The following is a 19,158-nucleotide window of genomic DNA, read 5'->3' as shown; positions in this document are numbered from 1 at the left end:
GCTAATGCGCCCACCCGCTGGATTATACGCGATAATAGATGTTTGCCGCGCACGGAGCGCGAAGTAAACGGAAATCGTCGATCGTTTACTCCGTAAATGTGACACAGACGCGTTTGTAATCATCTTGCTCATACTTCGACGACGAAAAACGAACTAGCGTCTTACGAATCGCTTGAACGAATCGAATACGTTCAATCTCGTATACCTAAACTTTTTTTTAATTCTTAAAGCTTTTTTATTGCTGCTGCTAGTTTTAACATTTCCGTTCCTATTATATATCCTTATATCCATTACGTTAGAGTATTTATCTAAATGCGCACACAAGTTATCGTCGCGGATTAGGTATGACGCGATTCAAAAGTCACGGGATAAAGCTTGCATCGCATCGTTGCGAACGCAGGATCCTACAACGAGTGACTACCTCTGGCTCCGGGTCACGAGGCAAGCGCTTTATCTTCAACGCCCGCGCGCCGCGGCTAACGCGAGATCGATTCTCTCAGTCGATTCAGGCACCCCGCCTCCTCTTTTTCTTAGCGGATTAGCGGGGGCCTCTCTTTTATTCGCCACCGGACACGCGAGGCGCTATAAACCTCCACGAACTCCCACTTATCTCTCTCAATCAAACCTCCCCCCTCTGGCTTCGCGATCTTTAAGCAGCGCGAGGCATTAATGTCGGACGATTATCCCTCAATTTGGCAGATTTTAAAAAATCCACGGTGCACACTCTGCTCATAAATCGACGGATTAACCCCGGCGTTTAACATTATCAATTACCCCCTGACGTTCTCTTTCTCTCTCTCTCGCGCGCGCGCGGCGGCCGCGAAAGCCTCGAATACCTGTGCGCGAAGAAAGAAGTGAAAGAAGGATGAAGAAGATCGAGGGTAAAGGACCGCGCGAGTGGGAGCGAGCAGAGGGAAGACGAAGCGGACAGAAAAGGCGAAACATATGTTAAGACCGCGTATTATTACCGGTAATGCTTAGGATTAACCCTGCCGCGTAGGCGAAGCGATGATATAGCGAACGCGAGAGGGATGATCTCACCATTGGCATTGGTATGATATAATCGAGCAGCAGCGGAAGAAGATGTTTACAAAACGCGTTCCGAGATTTATAATAAATAACAATTTTGGAGACAGTAGCGAAAATCCTGCGTGAGGAGAATTCTCGAAGGATAAAATATTGTAATTCGATATAATTTACATAATTTAGAAATTAAGGAAGGACGATTTCTAAATGTACGCGCAAATGTATGTGGCTAATATCTATTTAACTGTAATATTATTAATATTAAATTGATTTGAACTACACCGTCGTTATGTAGAACTCGAGTCAGCTGCAGAGCTCGGATTTATAGTCATATATTTAGTGAAAATTAATAAGATATTTTTAATCGATAAATTAAATTATTTCCTCCCTTGCATATGTCATAATGTGGAAAGAGATAACATATTATATTATTAATCTGGAGTTACTCGAACAAGACTGTCTAATACGCGCGAATTCTATCTTAATCGTCAACTTCTTACCGGAAGCGAACCCCTTTTTAGAAGCATAATTAAGCGACCGCGTCATACGTCAATCACACGCATTATTATATTGTAACGTCACAAATTATATATTATGGTTAGACGAGAAAAAGGAAACGAGAAGGAAAAAGAATTAGGGTGAAACGCGAGACATTGACAGGCGAAGCTCTGTCAGATTTGTTCCTATCCTAGTAGTGACGACTGCGTGCTCCATTAGATAGCGAAGATAGGGTCTCAGCTAGAATCATGAGAAGAGTTAATGGCCATAACGAGACGTCCGGAACGAGACCTCGGAGAAGGGAAAAAGTGTCCGAAGCAGCGGCTAATTAAGCGAAGCCGCCCCGTCAGGCGCACGGAAATTGCGGCTAATAATACCGCCGTTATTGCGCTGTTATATGTCGTGGCCTGACCGACTGAATTCATAATGATGATTCCTCGATATGATTCCTCGAAGACGCTTGGCTTCCTCCAGACCGCTCACGAGATTTCTGCTGCAACAAAAATGGATAATTGATGAAATCGGCCATACGCATATCGGGAACGAATTTTATTAGTTCTCATTATTGATAAATATCATTTCCTCTATTATTAAACAATACAATTATTCCAATTTTGCGTACATTGAACGAATGAAAAGAACTTTTTAATTATAAGAATAATACAAATAAGAACTTGGATTTGTGTAATCAAAATTACGTGATGTTATATATAATCGCATGTTTACACGAACAAATCATCATTCCGTAATGAAATAAGCTTACAAATTACAATTTTACGTCAATTACGAAGGACGACTTTTATGATCGAACGAAAGGCGCGAGTGGTCAAAATATTATCGGCAAGACGATCGATAGCAGTCTCATAAAGCCGACCGCATCTTTTCGTTCAATCCCGCGAATGTATTGCCTTGCTAATGCAAGTACTAATTAGTAACAGTAATGTCACGGACATTTAATATGCTTGTCATGCAAATCGCAAAACGTGCTGCAAGATGCCCGATTCAGTGCTGACCGGTCGCGTCGTCGCCGGGTCAAAGGTCGTCAAAACTCTCTAAACAGCGAAGTAAATTGCAATGCTACGCCATGTAACACGGCAATAAACTGCTAATGTTTGAAAGGTGTAGAAATTTACGTGGAAACGATTCGCGATATATACTCACGAAATTTCGCGGAAAATCCGCGCGACCGTGAGCGATTATAAGTTGAAGTCAAGCTTCGAGTCAGATCGGTCCCGATTTCTCGTACGCGGTTCTGTAAAAAGAGATTATAAAGCGATTTGTAGCACATCGTGGTCGCGGTGGGATTGGAGCTCTCGGGAGGGGGGACTTGAGCGCAAAGGAACGCTCGCGCTTTCTTCACTCCGTTGATTTATTCGCGAGAGGTTGCATGAGCTGCACCGTGCTCGCCTGACATCGACCTTCGATCCTCGATCGCTGATGGATCGAGGGCACGGTACCGTGACGTGCCACGGCACGTTCGCGCAAACACGGCAAACATGCAGATATCGCGTATGAAGAAAAGAAATTGCACGTCGATCGTTGCTCCCATTATTCCGCTTGTATTCAGCACCCTCTCGGGGAACGTCGTGATTTTACTTTTGAATAGCAGTTGTAGCTATTATCCGGAACACGGCACGCTCCCTGCAAGGTGCGAGAGATACCGCGTAATTATGTAAAATACCGTAATCAGTTAGGCGGCAGGTGATACCGGTGTTCTCAGAAATAGGTTTCCAATCTGCGAGGACGGCTTCCCCCCCCCTTTAAATCGGAATATCCTATCGTGTAATCCGGTCCCCTTAGAAAATGAATATTAACATCGCTATCGCGTATGCAGTGAATTATGTTATAGAATCCCGTTTGAATTGATCACACACATGAATTTCCGCAGCTGTGAGTTCTCAAATCGATAATATTATTTATAAATATTAAGATGCGATCTCCGTTCAGCGATTTAAACTCAAATGATTTATGTCGAAGCAAAGTACAATTATTTAAGTTCTATTTACGTTCCACGTATTTCACGTTTTATCCATCTTGCGCTCTGATCATCGTGTTTTATTACAGATAGGCATCATAGGCAGCAATTGCTGGTGCCTCACCTTTTGCGTGTACATTTTTCTCATTCATGCTCCGTGTAATTATCCAATTTATCATAAAGCAATCTTGTGTGTGCGCGCGCGCAATAAAGTTATTATTGTTATTATTACATTTTTTTTTAACAGCAAAGAAGCAAGCAGGGATAAATGGAGGAAATGTGTTTCTTTTGCAGCGTCCCCATCTCTGCCACCGTTGGGCGAAACAGCATGGGACAGAGATCACGGTCGTGATCGAAGCCGGGAGAGGAACCGGGAGCGCGAGCGCGAAAGGGTGCGGGAGAGGAGCGGCGAGAACGAGAGGGAACGAGAGCCCGCGATCAGGGAGAGAGAAAGGGAACGCGATCGCGACAGGGACAGGCAGCGGGACCGGGAGAGGGACCGGGAGAGGGACGTGTCGGTTTGCATGATGGAGCCGCCCGACTCCGTCTTCATCTCCCCTTCCGCGGCCCTTCTCGCGTTGCAGAGGATAAAGGACGCTTCTCTGTAAGTATTATTATTCACCTGTTGCGTCCCCTCCTCTCCCCCCTCACTTAAGACAGGCGTGTCTGCGTTGCGTAAAGACGACGAGGGAACGCCGAGGAGAATAGGCGTTAAAGGCTCATGTAGCGTGATTAAGACGAGCGCGTGATAAAAGTTAATGATTAATTGATAATTGATATTGCCGCCGGCATAACACGATGCATGCTAAACAAGTCTGCATCGTGGATGTGGTCGATGTGGATAATGCGAGAATAATTTAATGTCCCGCTAGTGTCTCTAGTAATTCTGATCGAAAAGATTTTCTCCTGCGAATCGTCAATCATCTAACGTGAAAACCCGAACGAGAATTCGCACGTGGTAGAATGTAGAATCTGTAGGTAGAAGAAATCAAAATTGTATGATTGCCGCCATCCGGTATGTAACATTTAAATTCTTCGGAATGAAGACGTGAAGACGGAATAAGTGCGCGATAACGCAAGAAACGTTGCGCACGTACGTGTGCGTTCAAACTTATTAACAATATTACTGCGGAATACAAAGACCGACTTTATTATCGCTTTACAATCGGTTGAGAGCGGCAGGATATCGCGAGTGCACTCATTCACGGTGCCGATGCTTACGTATACAGCCGTATATTTCATCGAATGCATAAGCATGTCCAGGGTTAATAGGACGAGATCGTGCACCCGCTGTAAATCTCATTTAATTTGCTCTCGCCGCGCACCCGCGCGCGACTGTCGTTTCCATTGTGCGCCCGGGCCCTCTCCCGCGATCCATCCGAACGTTATATAGAAACCGTGCCCCGACATACACACTAGGAAACATAGTAATCTCGTGACACCCGGCGCACGCTAACAAACCTCATTTTACACGTCCCGTCACGATTTCTTTCGAGCACGCGCCTAAGTAATTTCGACTCGCTCCTTTCGCCCAATTAGCGTGACGCCGATCCATTATAAGCTCTTTGTAAATCAGTGTATCTATACGGCCGTGCCGCGCACGAGCTCCATTGGCCCCTATCCTTGGATCTTTCAATCGGCGGTTTCAAGTCCGTTGGAGAAATCGATCGTTATCTAAAAAACGCGCACGAGAATCATTTTAATTCTACATTTATAAATTTTCAAGCATTTAGCAACTATATCTGTTAGGCAATAATTATACGGCTCTTCTTAACTGTATGGAATTTTATATGGTCATTTCTATCTTAATCCACGCATGACGAAGAAATAATTATAAATCATGTCCGATGTAAATTGCAGCTTGTCTTTTATGTGTACATCTTTTTATCCCTTTGTGTATACCTCGAGCATGTCTCAAGTAGACATGAGTATACGTACATGCAACACGAGTCCTGATACACCCGTATGTCAGTATTCTGTGTAGAGAATGCGCGATGAATTCGCCGCATAGAAAAAATATACATATATTAAGTCGTTCGATAAGCAGTGTCGTATTTATTTTATTTATATCAAATTAGGCAGACGGTAGTGGAACAAAGTGTTAATTACATTTTACATTAGATTAAATTAATAAATGAAATAAATTTTGTTCTTCAAAATCTATTTCAAAATGCGACATTACTTATCGAATGATCTAATACATTTAAAAACAATTCTCTCTTGTCTATCAGATCATCGGATTTATGATGCCCAGTTGATTAATGTTTTTTTTCTATTATGTCGTGTTGACTTTTATTAGGTCGTCCTGTAAATGATACAGTATAAAAGGGAGCTTAGTTTACTCTTTAGCTCAAAACCGAGAGATTTATCACTAGAGAATTGAAAATTTAAGATTAAGATGGCAAGAAACTGTAAATAATAATGGAAAGTATACTTTGGATTAAGATTAAAATGTCGATTTTTTTGTTTTACTTCAAAAATATCTATTAAATCGCGTTACTTAAGGGATGATCTAGTAATTTTCATGTGAGTGATATCACATTTGATAAAACGAGTTTCATTAACTTCTGCTTGCAGCGAAAACTGTCTACAGATTACAACTGTGGCACATACCCGTTTTTACTTCGTTTCGTTATAGGTTTTCGTTTAAAACGCACATTGCGATGCGCGTTTTTGCCACACATTTCTGGCTCGCGACGTGCGGTCTTCTCGCCGCTAACGCGAGGGTTAACGGACTGTGACGTGTACAGCAAGATCGTTAGAAAAGTATGTTAGGAGGCAATATACAGTTGTTAGTTCATATTGACGTACAGCGAATAATTAATTTTCCATGGCGTTTATGTGTCGACAGAGAGAGAAACACGAATGAACAAAGACACACTGGCTGGTGCTTTCCGAGGGGCGGGATTGAGGTAGACGCGAGCCGGATTATCGCGACTGGAAACGGATTTATGTCAGTTCGCGCAACACGTCGTTCTAGTTTATAGCGCGAATGGTACGGAGGAGAGCCCTCACATAGCTTCGATGAAATACAGCGCGGTTAAGAACGCGTCAGTGGTACCGACGTCATTTTATCGAGCCAGCAAAACTCGAATTCTCCGGGTTGCAGCCCGGATCGCACGTCGCAGATCGGTATCGCTCTGTAATTTATTGTCTCGATGAATTTATATAAAATATCGCCGTCAAATAAAATAACTTCATGTCAACGAGTCATCGTATCGATAACAAAATTATAATGATAACAAAAGGAGCGAATATAAAGGCGTATAGAAAATTTTGACATAAATAACGTTCTAAAATAATATAATCCAAGAGTCGAATTTATTGTGTTCGTGGAAAAACTTCGAAACTTCGGATACTTATGTAATTCTTTCAGATTATCTCTCGTCGGCGTGTTTACCTCCTTTCTTACTTCATAAATAATTTGAGGGTGATATTTTGCGCTGCGCCAAATTGACCGGTACTAATACGGCACGTCGTAAAAAAAAGGCAAGCCTATCTATATTGTTGCCACGTACGAGTTTCGTGGAAAAACAAGTCTTACCAGAATTCACTGCGTCAAGTTGAGATTGATCGAGCCGGTCCGATATACGCCTTTCTTGTTTTCATCGATCGGTCCAGTGCCGTTCGGCCGATTGCGCGCTTTCGACGAATCGACTCACTTTTTCGAATATTTATCGAGAAAGGTACTCCGCATTACAAATGACCCGTCGGAAATTGGTACACTCATCTGAATGTAAAAGCAGTTATCTGGGAAAGTAATTTACACCGACTTGGATTAAGCAAAGAGAAACGCAAAATTATGTTGATTTAGACCTCCACTGTTGGAGCAAATAATTTTATGTCTTGTGAAATTATCATTTTTAAACAAGTCAATTTTAAGGGTTTCTTCTTTTTTCAGTGTTTCTTAATAAATGTTTATTTTTAATCATTCGGTGTGGACACCTAAATCTTTGATATTTCTTTTAAAATCGTTCTTTTATGAGTTTATTTTGACGGAGATATCAGACAAGTAAACCTACAAAAAAAAAATCAGATTTTAATATAAAAATTGAATATTAAATTAGAATAAACTTGCAACTCTGGGAAAATATTAAAAATTAACTACTATAGCCGCCAGGTGTACATATATACATGATTAGAAAAAGTAAGAGTGAGAGATCATCTGTCGCGCAATCGAGTCTACTCGCGGCGCAAAACGACCGACGATGAAGACGTCTCGTCCATATAGGAATTGATATTGGTAGCGACTGGTGGCTGGAACGGCGAATTTTTTGTCGCTCGTTTCCTCATCGTAATCAACGTCTGGGATGTATGGTGTATAGTTACGAGCGTGCGTCGGGCGGCAATCAGGCGCAAAAAGGCACGCGATCCCAGGATTGATCCTTTCATAATTCGTAGTGCGTTGCGTTACGCCGTTTTATGAATCGCGTTTGATTTCTTCTTGACGGGATATTACTTCTCCTCGGGTCGTTTCATTTCGAACGACATTGCCTGCCTTTGATACAGTCAAAAACTAGTCACTGAGTGAGTTCTTCGCTCATGTGAAGAGAAAGGTTAATACAAGACTTACATAAATGTCGTTAAACATTGATAAATTCCCAGGAAGTCTATTAAAAATTGTAATTAAAATATCGCCATGAAGAAATTGCTTATCTTCTCTTTTCCTCTCTTTAGATCGCATTTTATTTTCTAAATTTGTGAATACTGAATTATGCTTTACTTACATCGATTTTACAAGATCCATCTCCAATTAAAATAAATTTAAAAAAAATAGATATATATCGTGTCGAATGTAGTTTTATTAGGGCAACTTTTCAACGGCATGAGATATTTTTATTTGTATTTATTCACGTCATGTTTAATCTTATGTGGGTTTAACTCTCTGATTACAGCGTATTTCACAAACGTCCAGCGCTAGCGGCGGGTATTGGTTTGGGCGGTCGAGGAAACGCCGTTGGCGGAAACGGCGGCAGTTTAGGTGTCGACGGCGAATGCGGCGACGCGCTGAAGAGACGCAAAGTTCACAGATGCGACGTCGCCGGTTGCGACAAAGTTTACACGAAGAGCTCGCACCTAAAGGCGCACAAGAGGACTCATACCGGTAAGTTGGTGTTAATTGCCCGGGTATACAGCGCTTTCTCGATCTGGAATCGACTGTGTTACAATGATGACTCGTGTCTGCAGTTTTGTCTATAAATAAATTATATCTATATCTTCTATAATTATATTACCTATCGCGTCAATTTTAATATTCTTCGATAAAGTAATACGGAATCTTTCTCATATTATTTTGCCTCTATTTTTGTTTTTATCGTCTCCAGTGTTAATTACTGAAATATATTTCGGAAGATAACAGAACTCTCTTTTGATCAGGGACTCACAGACGAAAGATGCCACTGGAGTTGCAAGTAAAATAAGCTAGTTAAATTACGTAGCATCGTTGTGTCATAAATCTCTCCGTCCCAGTACACAGTTAAAAAAACTATAGACAACTATTGGAACTACAGTTGGGAAAGCTAATCAAGATGAAATAAATCAATCGATTCGAAGAAACAAACGCGTTACGTTCTCGATGATCGCTATGTGCGATCGTGACTCACGTGTGTGCGTCAGCGATCGTTGGAACGATCGCGTGCCTCGTCACCTTAACATCGGTCCCCCCTCTCTCTCTTCACATACGCGGCTTACGCTGGTTTGCCCTATTGTTTCTAGTAGTAGTATTAACGTACAAACAACGCGATAGTCTACGCAGAATACTTGAACTCTACGAGCGTAGTATTTGAAAAGAAAAAGCGGACAAGAAAGAGTTTAATTACGGGGACAGGGCCTCGTCATTACCGCGTGCAATTACGTATATAAGCTAGGATCTCGGCGAAGCAGCATGATGCTTTCGAAGTGAGCGGACGTGGAAATCTCTTCTTCTGCTCGCGCACTAGAAGAAACTTCGCTTATGTGTAGATTGGGAATCATTATCCTCCACCTTCCCACGTTAAATCGGCGCGAAGTTCGCAGCTTCGCCATCAAATCGTCGTTCTGTGCCGATAATAATGATGTTCGAGTTGAGCGTACGGTAGCTGACGACTTGTCGTCCAGCTGTGTCAAGTACTCGATGGGCGAGTCATTAGTCATCGGGACATTCCTTTAGTATCTACGAGAACCGGGAGTGCGCTTCTCTCGAACGAGCTGTGCTCGAATTGGACGCGGTAAACGCCCGGTAGCCGCTCGCCGCGCGAGATTTACGAGCTCCGAGAAATTGCTGACCGATTACGATAAAAGGGCAATTCTGAAAATCAATTCTTCGCGCGAGTTCAACTAAACTGTACAGGAAATTCCCGATTCTTTTATCGAATCGATTAATGGACGGTCGTCGGTTCGATCGCGCGTTAGTTCGTCGTGTTTCGCGAATTTATATACATCAGCAACACTACGACTCTCTTGCATATTGCACACAGTACAACAGGATAGGATGCACACATCGGCACGGCCGCGGCGTGGCGCCGTGCTATCCTCCGCCAGGACTTTTCGCGCGCGTGATCCGTGGCCCGGCGGGGTCAGGGGTCGCCGGCATTCGCACGCTAGGATTCACGACCGTGGAGCCTCGCGGAAATTCGATACCGTTCCGCGACGTCCCGTCGCCGAGGAGGTGCCTCTGTCCAGCGCGCGGAGGATGAAGTGGGGGAGGGAAGGGGGAGAAGAAAAAGATTCGCACTTTTACCCGCTCTCGTGTACGCGGCACCCTCGCGTATACATACAACCCCGGCCATTTATTACCGCGTCACGCGAGAGAACTTTGGAGGAGGTCGCGCCGTTCCGCGCCTTCTGTTCCGTTCCGTTCCTGACCGCGCGTATGCATATACACGACATGGCGCGGCGCGGCGGTGGTGGTTGGCTTCAGGAATTTCCGGTGGATAGGTACCTTCGTGAAGGCATCGCCGCCGTCTGGCGAGGGGCACAGGCGGCGAGGAGAGAGGGCGTGGTCGTGAGAACCAGGATCTTTTGTCTGGTCCATGGTTCAAGCGAGACGCGGCGCGATCGCGGTGCTCAACCCGGAGACGCTCGCTCATGGAAATCCCTGGGGCTCTCGTTTCCTATTATCGGTCGGTCTCCAACTTTGTACACATCTTTGAGAAATTCGGAAACAAATGAAAATGAAATGTTCATTATTTTAAGTCGAAAATATCGTTCGATCATATTTTAACGAAATTATATAAGATATATTTTACTTTCACAATTGATCTTTTGACTAAAAATGTTTGTAGAAATCGTAGTTTTTAAATTCCATTATTTTTTAATTAATTTTTACATTATCCATCCCGTTTTATTTTAGTATCAAGTAAAGATTGATCACGTTTAGCGCTAACTCGCTAAGCGTGCCAGAGGATACGAATTAAGGACCGCTGGAGTCATCATTTTTTCACCCTTCCGCACGAAAATTCCGCGTGCCATCTTCCCGCTTCAGTTTCTCGCCGTTGCTCCGATTCCGCGGAGAGAAACTCGCTTCGCAAAGACATCGGAACATGCTTCGCGCATTAGGACGCCATTACGGTGGACGGTTTTACGAAATCCCCGGTGCGCGGTAATCGGCTGGTAAACGAAAGGCCATTACTTGACATACAACCCGGACCCCGTTGTGTATGTCGTATATTCACCTAAGCTTCGACTAATAATTGTTTCAACGACTGGCGTGCAACGCCCGTTTGTAGTGGCGAATCGCGCCGTCTATCCGTCATTCTAACACCGCGGCATCGTATACGGCACCGTCTCGAGATATCCTTACTTACCAAGGTGGATATAACGCCGAGGTACCGCCTGGATGTGGGAAATGCCAATTCATTGATTACCGTCATTTCTACCATTCCGCGGCATAACTCGTTCGCAAATCGCGCGATCATGATCGTCGTTGCGAAGCCGGCGGGAGTGACCGTAAAATTGTCCCGGCTCGAGGAATATAATGGGCCTAGTTCTCAAAGGCTCGTGATTTCAGAAGACTTTGCGCACCAAATATCGCGGTTTGCGCGATTTCGCGATATTTCACGGGTCTTACGTTATACTATCACGACATAGTTTTTATCGCTACTTTTGTCAATGTGAAATGTTCATTTGACATGATAGTTTAATATAGTCGCACGTGCTATGACATATTATTAATTCAGTTAAATTACGACTTTTAATTATGATGTAGAACCTTTATAATGGCGGATCGACGGGCAAAGAGTGTTATCAGCAATATTAATTGCTTCAGCGAGAGTCATAACTGAACGTTGTTCATATTACGCGCCTCATTGACGACGTAACGGAATAATAAAGAGCCTAATATTACTTTTAATATCGACGAATAGCAGCGTATACCATGACGCACGCTGTTGCGTGTAACGAGAGTTGCATTGCGGGTAGAGAATCATAGTTCATTATGAGCGCACGGTAAATCGCCCTTGCACGATTATATGGTGAGAGATGTTTCCTACGCCCATTAGCGTATACATAAAATTCCTTATCTACTTGTGAGAAATCGCGTAGCAACATGTGTATCTACGGGGTATCTCTAATTATCGCATTTCCCTCGGCTGAGGATGACTCCGCCGTGAGTTAAGAAATGCCTCTGCCGCCGCTTCTTTTAAATGCATCGTTATTTTCTGCGCCGCGGAGTTTTCCGCGAGCCACGATTTTGATTGACTCGAAGGAATTTTTAACGAGGCGTAATTAAATGGGAGCGACATAAATTTAAGTTTATTTACAATTTACTTTATATATATAAGCTGTTACCGCCAAGCGTGGGAAATGCTCGAGCAACACGCTCAAATTCTGCATTCAGGCGGATACTGATAGCGCATTCTGTCTAGTCATTTATAAACCTCAATTAAAAAAAAATAAATTATAAGCATTTTTATTCGGTTTCTTACGATTATTATGTAGGATATATTATTTATCAATTACATATCGACTGACTATCACAGTTAGTCCTACCTAACCAAAATTTAATCAAAATGCCGTTTTGGGGCATATTATTATTATTATTTATTCCATTAATTTCATTGCATTTTGCACTATCGAGTTTATTGTTATGCCACAATCGAATTAAGCTTATTCATAACAACGAAAAGGATTTAATTAATCGAAGAGGATAAATGATCGAAGCTGAGAATCACTGTGCGTAACTATCGGAATATAGGCTCGGTGTCAGCTGACTGGCGTGACCCTTGATAGACAGGAGGAGGTTTGGTGAGACCTCGTGTATTAATTAAGGCGAATTAGCCTTGGCATAAGCCGGACAACGTCGGCCGATCAGTTCCGTGTATATCGAAAGATACGCCGATGATCGCAGGCAGTCCGCTCTGTGGATTTCTCTACAAAGTGGTAGTGCCTCGAGTACCCTGTTATTAACAATGCACGTATGCACTAATGCCGAAGGCTGCGATTACCTTCGCTAGGTTAACGATTTCCTGACGAGCATGCTCCTCCGCGCATTGTTCTCGTTGGTCGTTGCAAATCGTCTCGTTGCTCTCTTTTCTGCAAATAATTTCCCATAAGCTTAGCCGCGGTATGTTTAACCGGGCTCACTTTCATGTCCGATACTTTGGCTTGATTCGGTGGTGTACGAATTTAGAAGGGATGATTTCACAAATTATGTTGATTATGAAATATGAAATATCGTATCAATTAACGTGGTTGATTTTAGACTTTCCATTATGATTTAATAATCGAAAAGTTCGAGATATATACAAAGTAAATCTACAATGTAAATACTTTAAAATTTAATACTAATTAGAAAGAAAAAGAGAAAATAAGATTTTCATTTAAGATAAATCTAAAAAATCTACTAAATAAACAAACTTATATGCAATATGTAATTGTATCTTCTGTCTTTTGTATTTTCGATTATTCATTATCTACTTTGAAAAAAATATCAATTTTTATGGCATTAAACTTTAAAGAAAATTATATTGTTTTAAAGAAAAGAATTCGCATTATTACATGTCGATGAGACAAATTCAATTGTGTGCCTAAAAACGGGACGAATTATTCGAGGCGTGTGTAATTTCAAGATGCGTAGGAGACGCTCGGCGTCTCATTACAACCTCGAACTGACATCACGTGAACGTTGCATCCACGAACGGACACGCTTCACCTTTTTTCTCCTAGCGTCCTAGTCGAGAGAGCTGTTAGTTCGCTCCTCATTACCAGCACGCATCGTGTCGCTCAACCATGCGTCCTAGCACCAACTTTCTCACACGCTGCGATGTGATAATTATTATATGCCTCGTGCTGTGAATGTCTCGAAGTCGTACAGCTTCGTTAACCGATAGTTAACGGCGAATCTGCAAAACGCATTGTATGTACAAGCTGCTCCTAATTTATGTGTTCAACGATGTCGTAACACGGCAAATATTATACGCAATACGACATAAATAGCTTAGTTTCCTTCACGAACAAGATTAACGCGATTCATATAAAACATTGGGCTATGTTCGCATTATTGTGTATGCCGATGTTAATAACATCTTGTTTGTACATCACGTTACAGTATGATACTGATGTGTTAGAAGTTATGCTCTGCGTGACTCTGACAGACTTGTCTCAAGATGAATGAACTCGTCTCTCTAGCTATGAAGTATAACAAAGGACGCGGCATGCTATTATGCAAAAGTTAAACAATGTCTTTACTCGTTTTCTTGTAGGCGTGACAAATGAATTGTAATGCATTTGCATTAAAAAAATATATATCGCGACGAGATTGATATCGAGATCATATTTCATTAGATATGCTACAAGATGTAAGAATATAATGCAAATAAGTTTGAGGATATAATATGTATCTGAAAGAAATAAGATGAGAAATAAAGTATAAAGCAATCTTAGTGCAATCTTAATACAAGTTCGTGTGATTTTCGAGTACGAGAGCCTATTTGCCCCTCATTTCTTAAATTATTCCTTTTTTTGTTTTTTTGTTTTATTCGATCTAACCCTCCTCTGATCTTCGCCGTGCACGAATGTAGGGGAGATCCTATACAAACGATTGTAACAAACGCGATTATTAAACATTTATCATTCCTGTACGAATTTGTCTGCAGCTTATATATAACGTTTTAAGACGTCTTAAGCGGACGAATTAGCATTTAATAATCGCGTTTGTTACATTCATCCCGTGTTACTTTTATCCCTGGTCTCTGGTCTCCCTTACACGCGCCGCCGCGCCCGTGAGAGTGATGCCACGAACCGTCGCCGGCCAATCTCGCGATTGAGTAACCGCACTGAGAAGAAAGGGAGAACGAACGCGGGGGTAGGTAACGCGACGTTAATCTACGGCGCAATAAACGCGCGGGACCGCGCGGAAAAATGCGATCGAAATGCATTAATAACGGTAGAACTAATGCGACCCTCGTCCATTGCCCATCGGCCGATATTACGTGCGCGCGGCTCGTAAATGGACTAATTACTCACGATTACGTAACGACCGTGAGTGCGCGGGCACCTTCCTTCACAACGTCATTAGTTGTTTCCCCGCGTATATCCCCGACGCGTTGCGCAATAATATTCGCCCGATGGGCGTCGAGACGTTTAAGACGGCCGATTTAGATCTACCGCTCAGAAATAGAGAGAGAGACCACCTTCGATCATCCCGCACGGCCCACTAAAGCTCGATCCTTTCCAATCGCGGATCGAGAGATCGGGGAAAACAGCCTGCCGTTCCGCCTGGGTCGCGCGTCTCTAATTACCCTGATTTTCAGGCTTGCTTCGTTAATTACCATTCGGTAATTAGACTCGCGGTCCCGTCGAAAAGGTGACGTTAATATTCCGGAATGACTAGTTTTCTTTCTGCATCTTAGCCGCGGTACCACGGTTGTCATGGACAATGGGCGAACGCCAGTTGTAAAACGATGACAATCCATTTTCCGCGAGATACGCGAGAGCGCGCGGTTATTCTATTATTCTATAGGGTGTTAGCACAATGGAATAAATCGCGGCGAAAGATAGAACGCGTTTTTTCGTAGAAAAGAAATGGCTTTTCGCCTCGGCGCCGCGGCATATCGGGCCGTTCCATCTACGCGCGAAGTCGCCGCGAGAGGATACCGAAAGCGCGATTCCTCGTTAAAATGATCTCACGGGTGTTCTTCCTCTCCCTCCCCCCCTTCGTGCACCACGGTAATTAAAACGTCCGATTTATAAAGATTAATCGTCCGTAATGCGTAATAATAAATGTGCGTTAACTCGGGCCTCGTCTTGCGGCCCGGTCGGAGCGGAGGGCCGCGACTCGGCGCGGCGGCGGTGGCTCACGCCCCACGACGCGATAATTGTTCCGGCCGTGCCTTAACACCGGCCATTTGCAAGGGCAAATACCAAATTAAGGGTTAAGCATCGATCTCGCTTCCCTCCTCGCCCGGCCGATCCACGCGGTAATAACACTCCTCGTCTTGACCCGCTTGTGACTTACGACCTGCAGCTAGCCGAGGCTCGAATCCGCGCGGCGATTCGCGGACGGACGCGCAGATATATCGATCAAACCGCGACGGTTTCCACGAGATCGGACCCAGAGAGACGGGCACGTCGTCGCCTCCGTCGCTCGGCCGAGCTATTACCCCGAGTCGAACCGAGCCGTAGATTTAATGGGATCGCGAACCGGCGGCCACCTGATCGTAACGTTCGATTCCGCCAGTCCGTCTTCGTCTCGCGCTGCACGAAGCAAGGATGAACTTGATGGCGATTACGTCATCGACTTACGACCGAGCCGTATCCATGATACATCTGGAGCAATTCCTCACTCCGGGTTTCGACCTCGTCCCTTCCTGTTCCGTGGGATCGCGCTGCGTTTTTTTTTTCACAGCATGATATGGCGTAGACGCGATCGAAGTGATTTTAATGGTTAACAAATAATTTTTAAAAATTTACTGTCAAAACTAAGAAAAATTACTTCGTTAAGAGAATGTACATTAAAACGATTCCTGCCTGACAATCGGGTTTTGTCGAAATTTAAGTTACCGCATTTTATTCATATAGTTAAATGGGGTGAAATCTTTATGTTGCGTTGAAAAATAATACAAATACAATAAATATTTTGCCAAACTTATTTTATCAATTTTGTATTTCAAAAAGTACATACGATCAAACCCCAACGATGCTGACCATTACAAATACCACAAATACTTTAGATGTCATGGCTCCGGCACTCCGTACGACTCGAGCACTTTGTTGCTTTGGGCGTCGACTTCTTTTTGACAAGGCCATGCACGAGGCCTTTATACAGAGTCCCTCATACTTGACCTTGATATTGAACTGTGCTTTCTTTTTCTGGCTCCACCTGTCTTCTTTCTCACATGTATAATTAAAGATTGAACCTATCGCGCCGACTGACGAAGGCACGCTTGAACGATTGATGCACGTTTAAAAGTTTAAACAGTTTAAAAAATAACGACACTGCATTCTATCGTCTTTTTTTATCTTTCAAAGAAATGTGTCGGTCATGTCACGTGGAAAATTTATAGGATTCAAACTCAAGAAGGGTAAAAAAGGGAAGAGTATATTGGTGAGGGGAAAGGGACTTAGAAAGTTGACCGACAATGAGATCGGAACTTCAACGGTTTTTTTTACTCTGATTGTTTGACGAAACGTAGATTGGTTTGAAAAAATGAGGAATCTAATATGTATACTGTAAGACTTCTGTAGCTGCCCATAGAGTTAAGTTAATGCAATATTATCCTAATATGTAACGAGGTATATTAAAAGAATGATCATTTATATTTTCTTTATTATTTGTATTTACGTATTACACTACATCGATGGAGAAGTTAAAGCGTAAAATTTGGATGTGCATATATATGCGTTAGTATGACAATTACATCGCTGCAGAGAAGCAGAAAATCCCTTCAAAGTTCCATGTATTATCTTAGGGACACCACATCCTTGTGCACGCCCATGAGCCCTTGATGCAAATACAAATATTGCATTTGTCGAATTTTCGGTCATTGTCTTCACACAATGCAACTGTAGAAAATGTTTTTTATGATTATATGCACTGTATGTACGCGTCATTCAGAAACTTTGCAATCGCGATACTGGCACTCGTAACATGTAAACAGATAAAAACTTACATGTTTCTTGAATTAAAACGGCTGACGCGATGATGGCGATTGTCAATATCAGAAGAGTGAGTTTGTACGACATTTTAACAATTATTTCTGCACTTCGTTATGCAATGCAAAATTAATCAAGTTTTTTGACCAGTGCTGGCAAACGGACGGCAGCTTTTATATCAAACTTGTATTACGTAATATGATATGTGCATTATGATCATTACGATGATTAACGATATGATAATGCTAGATATCATTTTATATCAAGCTATTAAAAAATACTGAAATCAATATATCGATCGGATCAAAGTTTTTGGTATAAACAACTCTGCTTATCGATCCTAAATTAGTTTAAATAAAAATACGTAATATCTCAGGGTCAGAAACAAATATTTTTAGAAATGTATAATATATATAAGTACCATACACGCACATATATGTAAAATTTACAGGATTTCTATGATAGGAAATAAAAAAATATTTATATGTCTCTTTTATTATTATTATTATTATTATTATTATATTAAAAAATTATGTTGCATTGAAACTTAACGGTAGAAGGATTGTTAGCATATCCTTTAGCGTGACAATTACTTGTAGCGAAAATATCTTTATTTACATAGACATGGTGGTGGTTTAATGCTTATCCCACCACACGCCATGTCTGTGCATGCCCATCCAGGATAACCAGTATCGCATAAACATGTGTTACATCCGTCAAAATAAGTAAAACCGCCTTTACATCTTGGCAGGGCAGCTGTAAAAAAACAGATATTTTAACAATATACATGTGTGTATATATATATATATATATATATATTCGCGCATAGTAATCGGCACATTGGCGAATTATTACGGCTTTATTAGTTGCTTATAGTCGATTAGTTGACTATCGCTCGAGATTTCTCGCCAAATCCATACTTATTTGTATGGTTAAATGCACCGTATGTATGCATCATTCAGAAACATACAATCTCGCGATATTGGCATTCGTAATATTTAAACAGATAAAGACTTACATGTTTCTTGAATTAAAACGACTGATGCGATGATGGTGATCGTCAATATCAGAAGAGTGAATTTGCACGACATTTTAATAATTCTTCATGCACTTTGTTATGCAATGCAAAGTTTAATAAAAGTTTTTTTGACCGATGCTGGCAAACGGATGGCAGCTTTTATATCAAACTTGTATTACGTAATAATGATAAGTGCATTATGATCATTACGACGATTAACGATATGATAATGCTAGATATCATTTTATATCAAGCTATTAAAAATGCCGAAATCAATATATCGATCGGATCAAGATTTTTTTGTAAACAACTTTACTTACCGATCCAAAATTAATTTAAATAAAAATAGGTACGTGATATCTCAAGGCGAGAAACAAATATTTTCAAGAATATATAATACATATAAATGTCATATATATACACGCACATGTATGTAAAATTTTACAGGATTTCTATGGTAGGAAATAAAAACAAATTTATATATATATATTTTTTTTATTATTTTTGTTTGAAAATTTATGTTGCATTGAAGTTTATCTGTGGAAGGATTGAAACGGAAGCATATCCGTTA

At 41.8% G+C, this 19,158-nt stretch overlaps 1 protein-coding gene across 1 annotated transcript in view; it reads left to right on the top strand.

The window, feature by feature from the left end:
• Positions 1-3,927: 3,927 nt before the first annotated feature.
• LOC112462195 (Krueppel-like factor 3) overlaps positions 3,928-19,158 on the top strand; it is an 18,948-nt gene continuing 3,717 nt past the window's right edge. Inside the window, exons 1-2 of the mRNA XM_025027827.1 lie at positions 3,928-4,103; positions 8,395-8,603. Of these exons, the coding sequence (XP_024883595.1) occupies positions 4,024-4,103; positions 8,395-8,603 (289 nt within the window). The 5' untranslated portion in view covers positions 3,928-4,023. The remainder of the gene's footprint in view (positions 4,104-8,394; positions 8,604-19,158) is intronic.

This window comes from Temnothorax curvispinosus, unplaced genomic scaffold, assembly GCF_003070985.1.
Source record: "Temnothorax curvispinosus isolate PA1 unplaced genomic scaffold, ASM307098v1 QBEX01012051.1, whole genome shotgun sequence".
In the NCBI taxonomy this organism is placed as follows: Eukaryota; Metazoa; Arthropoda; class Insecta; order Hymenoptera; family Formicidae; genus Temnothorax; species Temnothorax curvispinosus.
This window is presented reverse-complemented; position numbering and strand designations above follow the sequence as displayed.